The 6,134-nt window shown below is 36.3% G+C and overlaps 1 protein-coding gene across 1 annotated transcript in view; it reads right to left on the minus strand.

Moving 5' to 3' along the window:
• Positions 1-2,807: 2,807 nt before the first annotated feature.
• RND3 (Rho family GTPase 3) overlaps positions 2,808-6,134 on the minus strand; it is an 18,411-nt gene continuing 15,084 nt past the window's right edge. The window contains exon 5 of the mRNA XM_006024535.3: positions 2,808-4,926. Coding sequence (XP_006024597.1) covers positions 4,675-4,926 — 252 coding nt within the window. The 3' untranslated portion in view covers positions 2,808-4,674. The remainder of the gene's footprint in view (positions 4,927-6,134) is intronic.

Genomic DNA, 6,134 nt, shown 5'->3' on the forward strand with positions numbered 1-6,134 from the left:
TATACTTAAAAAAAGAGAGAGAAACCAATAGCTTTTATTGTATATTCATTACAGAAATGAAAGAAAATTAACAAGGGAAGCAAAAGAACACACACAAAATCTATGGCCTGTAAAGTACAATAAGGAGGCTTTCAAATATCTTAGAAACTAAAGAAAATCTAACAGTGGTACTGGATGGAAATGGCAGCATTGTCAAATGATGGAGAAAAGGCAGAATTAGTCAATAAATATTTTTGTTCTGTATGTATATCAAAGACACATGATATATTCATATCATATGATAAAGAAATGCTTTCCAATCACAACTTATATCAAGGGGTTTAGAAAAAACTGGCTAGAGAGCTCTCTGTATTGTTAATTGTGATTTTCAGTAAGTATTGAAATGCTGGGGAAATTCCCATGGACTAAAAGAAAGTTAACATGACAGGTTTTGAAAAGGGTAAACAGGGTGACATAGGTAATTATAGGCCTTTTAGCCTAACATCGATACTGAGAAAAATAATTGAACAGTTAAGATGGGACTGGATTAATAAAGAATTAAAAGAGGGTAATATAATTAATGCCAATCAAATGGGTTTATGGTAAATAGATCTTGTCAAGCTAACTTGATATCTTTTTTTACAGGAGATTACAAGCTTGGTAAATAAGAATAATAGTGCCAGTGTAACATACTTAGCCCTCTGTACAGCATTTGACTGGGTGCATGACATTTTGATGAAGAAACTAAAATGAAACAAAATCATGTGCCCCACATTAAATGGATTAGTAACCAGTCAATTATTTTGATTGGCCTTAAAATGTATTTGTATATGGGGAACTGTCATCAACCACATGCATGTCTGCTGAAGTTTCACTGGAACAATGTCTTGATTTTGAGCTATTTAACATTTTTTTCATGATACTGATTCCATTACTGATAAAATCTTCATAAGACATGGGAATTGGATTAGGTCGCAAGTCACTGATACCAAGTAGTCAGTATCACTTGGTAAGCCAGGTGGAAGCAAGCAGTATGTTTTTTCATTATCAAAGACATACTATGAGATAAAGTATACAAGTATAGTTACAGGGTGGAGAGGAACTCTGTGATTCTGAAAAGGACTTGAGGTAGGAATCAGCTAAATGTAGGCTTCCAATGACATACTGGTACTGACCAAAAAGGCCAATGTAATCCTTTGATATACAAGCTAGGGCTTCTGAATAGAAGCAGAGAAGTTGTATTACCTTGTATTAGGCATGAATTCGATTTTTCTTGGAATCTTGGGTCCAGTTTGACTCCAGTTGTCAAGAAGGATGCTGATAAATTGGAGAGGATTAAGAGAGGAACCATGACATTGATTGAATTGGGAAGTATGCTTTTATAGTGATAGATTCAAGAAGCTCAGTCAGTTAAGCAAAGAGAAATTTAGGGGGTGACCTGATCACATCTATAAGAACCCACATGGGAAACAAAATTCATGAGTGCGCTCTTCCATGTATCAAAGATATAACATAGCTGCAAGCTGAAGCTAAAAGTCAACTAGAAATAAAGCTCAAAGTTTTTTTGACAGAGGAGGTCACTGGAATCTCGATCACTGGATATTTTTGCTTCAAGATCAGAGGTTTTTGAAAAATGGATAAGTTCTATTTCAAAACAGGAATTAATTTTGGGATGTTTTATAGCTTGGATTTAAAGAGTACTCAGTCTGGACAATCACAATGCGTGAATAAAGCTACTGAGTGTCCACCATCTATGGCCTCATTGTACCACCAAGGTCTAGTAACATCTCTCACCAATAGGAAGCCTTTCTTTTTACATGGTAATTAATTACTGCTTCAGTATTTTATTATGATGGAAAACAGAATGAATCCCACTTTTTACACATTATCAAGTTTACATCAATTATGCCAAGAAAAAGGTGGGAGCGGGGGGGAAAGGGTGGTAGGGAAGACTCATCAAGAACTTAAAGCACCAGCAAGCATAAGCTATTGCTTGGGAGCCTAGAGTGTCCTTAGGAATTTACACAAATTCCTGGCTCAGTTTTTATAGGATTTGAGGAAATAACTGAGAACTGGATTATTTCTTGTTATATGCAGTTCAGAACAACACTCTTATTAGAGATGTTCCAACTATAAGACTGGTCCAGCATAAAAAATATTATTAAAAGGAAATGAAAATAAAAGGAACAAGAATTAAGAGATATTACTGGTAACTGCTGCTCTTGCAGAGCTTGGAACATTCTGGATGAAATCTGACCTTTGTAGTCAATGAACAAGACTCTTATGGGCCCGCCTGGAGTCAGCATTTCTGAAATACCGTAAAAGGAAACTTGGAAATTTAACCTTCCAATGGCAAAATGAACATTGTCACAACAAGAAAAGATATGCCTGCCTAATGTTGAAGAAAAATATGTTATTTAATACAGCACAGCTATTGAAGAATGTGTCCTAAGAGTAAAATATATTAACCCCTTAGTAGTGCTAAGATCAGTGGAGGGAGGGGGAAAAGTCTGTAAAGTCTGCGAAGTTCAGTCATACAACATGCAGCAGTGCATGTATTCAGAAGCGCCTTTAAAAACAGATGGATCCAATGATTTCAAGGCTGCAACTTGAGTAAGTTTCCTCCTCTCCCCTGCCCACCCGTAATTTCTGGGAAATGTGACTCAGTTATGAATGTCATAATTCCAAAGCACAATGACTTAGTGGAAATCAATCCTAGTTTCCTCTCACTTATGTAGAAGTGCCAAGATATGCATGTACTTTAACATGCATGCCAAGTATTTCGGGACAGTACACTCAACTTGTAATGAACTGTTGTACAGAGGTCATTTACACTGACTTTTTTTATTCAAAGGAAAAAAAGATATTTTAATAAATACTGGAGAAACATTAACCAAACATACAAAGTGACTTCAACATTAAAAAAGTAATGGAATTCCTGTTTTATGACAGTTATAACTTACTTTCTTTTTACAATATTTAAATACAGAAAGCACTTGCCAGCTATTTTGTAATACTGCCCTAAGCATACTGCTGCATCAGTCAGAAGCATATTATGGTGGTAAAGTGTTTTTTTGTGAAAAATGGTTGGAATGGTAGTTTTTTCTTCTTGCAGAGAAGAAACAAAGTGCTGGTAACACATGGCATTGAGTGTATTCAGTTCCTAAGTCCTTTACCCTGCCACAGCTTAATGTGAACACCGCTTTAATACTTCAAAAATGAAGCATTATCATTGGAAACAACGCTTGTCTTCAAACAAGCTATAGCAACCAGTCAGAGCTTACAGTATCCTTTAAGAGAAGCCATGAAGATAATTGGTCACTAAACATCTGCAAGCCATTTTAGAGACTGATTTATTTCATGTAACAGTAGTAATCAGTAACTGAAAAAAAACTGACCAACATTTAACAATCACCACCTGGATATGCACCTATTAGTCCTTTAAGATGAATGCACTATCCAGTTTCCACTGGGGGCCCTTTAAGGCGCCACAGTTCTATAGGCCCCATTTCCTCATAGTACTCATTAGGAGAATAATGAAATCTGTACTAAAAAGACAGTCATCCAAGGCATCCCTGTGAGAGTGTATAATATACTAGATATTCTGGTTCATCTGTGTACTTCTATGTTTGTTTAAGTATAATTACAGAGAATCACATCACAGAATAGCACTTCTCCTTTATATGTATGCAGGGCCAGATACTGAGAAGGCCCCAAGCTCCTCCACTCCTGAAGACTACAGAAATTGTGGGTTTTTAAGATCTCACAGCACTGGGCACTAAGGCTGTAAAAATGTGTTTTGAATTAATCATTATTTGTTGTTGTAACTCATATCACCTTTCATTTAATTTTGCCTAGTGACATATCCATACAGTACATCGGGACATTACGAAGAGGGATGTCAACATAAAAGATTAAGAGCATCACCACTTTAGTTACCATCACACAATGAACAGAAAAAAAATATTTTCAAAAGTTCTGTAACAGGTAGGTACTTTTTTCTATTTCATTTTAATGTTTGTTGTGGTAGGGCACTGAAAATACTGGTAAGTCTCCAAAGGTCTTCATTAACCACTTGTTCAAATTTAGCTTATACAGCCATCTCAGGAAGGCATGATTTCAAAGCTTTCTCATATGCTGTTTTCCTCTGGATGACCCATGGGCCTCGATACAATTTCCATTTAAATGATGAGCCAGTAGGAAATTAGATCATATCCTTTGGAAAAAACCAAACTCTAAGGTCACAGGGCTAGCTCCCCAATGAAGAAGATATAATTAATGATACCTTTAATTCATTTTTTTTAAAAGGAACATTAAAATATTATTTTAATTAAATCAAAGTAGTATCCAGGAATAGAGCTTTAAGAAAAACAAACAAAGCACAGTCAAAGACATCTCTCTTCTCCGAGGTGCTACTTTCCCTTACATCGCTTTTTTAGCACATTCAAATATCTTCCTCTTTTGGCATTTCTTTCGTGTAACATTTTTTGACACCATCTCATTTAGATCCATCTGTTTTCGTTGCTTGGTTTACTTTCTGAATCCCTAAATACAGTCACACACAAAAGGTGAAGAGTATCCTTTAAAGTATTGACTTAAGCTGATGTTTTGTGCCAGTTGGCTGCGTACTTCACCGAGTCTTCACCTTTCCTGAACACATTGTCTCTTCCTCCTTCTTAAGGAAATCTAGATCCTTCACATCACTGTACAACTCTTCGCTTTATCCTTTCGCAAATCTGTAGCTACTGTTGATAGTTCTGGCCTGCCCGGCATGTGTGAAATTCGCTTTGTTGCTCTCTGTGATTTGTTCCGTTTAATATTTTTATTTGTTTTGTTTACACATGCCAAGGTGGCAACATGAAAAATGTCTCTTACACTGTTTTCTGACTGTAAAGCTGAGCATTCGATATAAGTAGCTGCTCCAATCTGTTTGGCCATATTTGCACCCTGTAGGAGGAAGAAAAAAAAAGAAGAAATTTCAATCAATAGGAAGTTTTCATTCCAAGAAAACCATACAAATTACTCTTTGATGCTTTTTTTTTTTTTTTTGCATATGTAACGCTTTGAAAATTCCAAAGCAAAGGCGGAAGAATGGAGCCAATAACTAATTTTGCAAATGCAGAACGGGATTTTGGTCCAAGATAAATTATACAAGTACCTCAACGTTCTCCCCCCGCCCCCGGGAATACTCATTATTTGACAGTTGTATGATAAGCACATGAATATCTAAACAACCCAAATAAACAAAATGCCAAAATAGATGAGTTTCCTGACTGGAGGGAGGGGGGTGGGGAAAATCAATGTGTTTTTCTTCGAGTCTGATGAATCTTTTGCTCCATCAAGAAAGGTAGTGAAAGAGCAGCCTCAAGAATGGTGTCCTTTATTTCTCCACAGAAAAGACATCTGTTAGGCAGTGGCAGCTCCTGTTTACCAAATCAATGCGTCTGTCCTAAGCATGAAATCAGTCCATACCCAGCCTCTCATCTAAAACTGAGGATGAGGAACTGCATTACCTATTTGTTTTCATAAAACCATGAACTAACGATCAGATGGTATCAACATTTGTTCTCTGTCAACATAGGCTAGACTTAAATTAATGAACTATGGATTCATCCTTATCTAGTTCACTGGTCACCCTGCATTGGAGTTATTTTGACAAATCTGACTCCATACTTTTTGGTGCTTTCTTTACAGTTACAACTCCCCAGTTATTGAGCACAGACATTAATTTAATATTTTAAAAACTTCTTATTTAAATGGATACAATTTCACATGCAGTATAGCTCTGCATGCTCATACTCTGACAGTTTCTCCTTCAACTGCAGTGAAACCACCATCAATAAAGAGAATTAAAATTTAATTCAGAGTACCAGTAAGTAATAACATCGATCATGGCCAACACATAACTGTGTGACACATCCGAGTTACAAATAGACTGCTCTGTTTACTTGATCACAGAGTTAAATCTTGTTAGGTCCTCTTGTCATACATACTACTCCATGATTTCGGCCGAGTTTTAGAAAGGCACAGTTCTGGTGTCAAGAGTGCAGGTGCAATTTTCTTTTCTCCTCTGTATTGAGGCAAATATTTCATTTCTGAATATTTAGACCTACAGTTATACTGTATTGCTTGTTGGTAAGTTCTCCCTGCATACA

This window comes from Alligator sinensis, unplaced genomic scaffold (assembly GCF_000455745.1).
Source record: "Alligator sinensis unplaced genomic scaffold, ASM45574v1 scaffold61_2, whole genome shotgun sequence".
Taxonomy (NCBI): domain Eukaryota; kingdom Metazoa; phylum Chordata; order Crocodylia; family Alligatoridae; genus Alligator; species Alligator sinensis.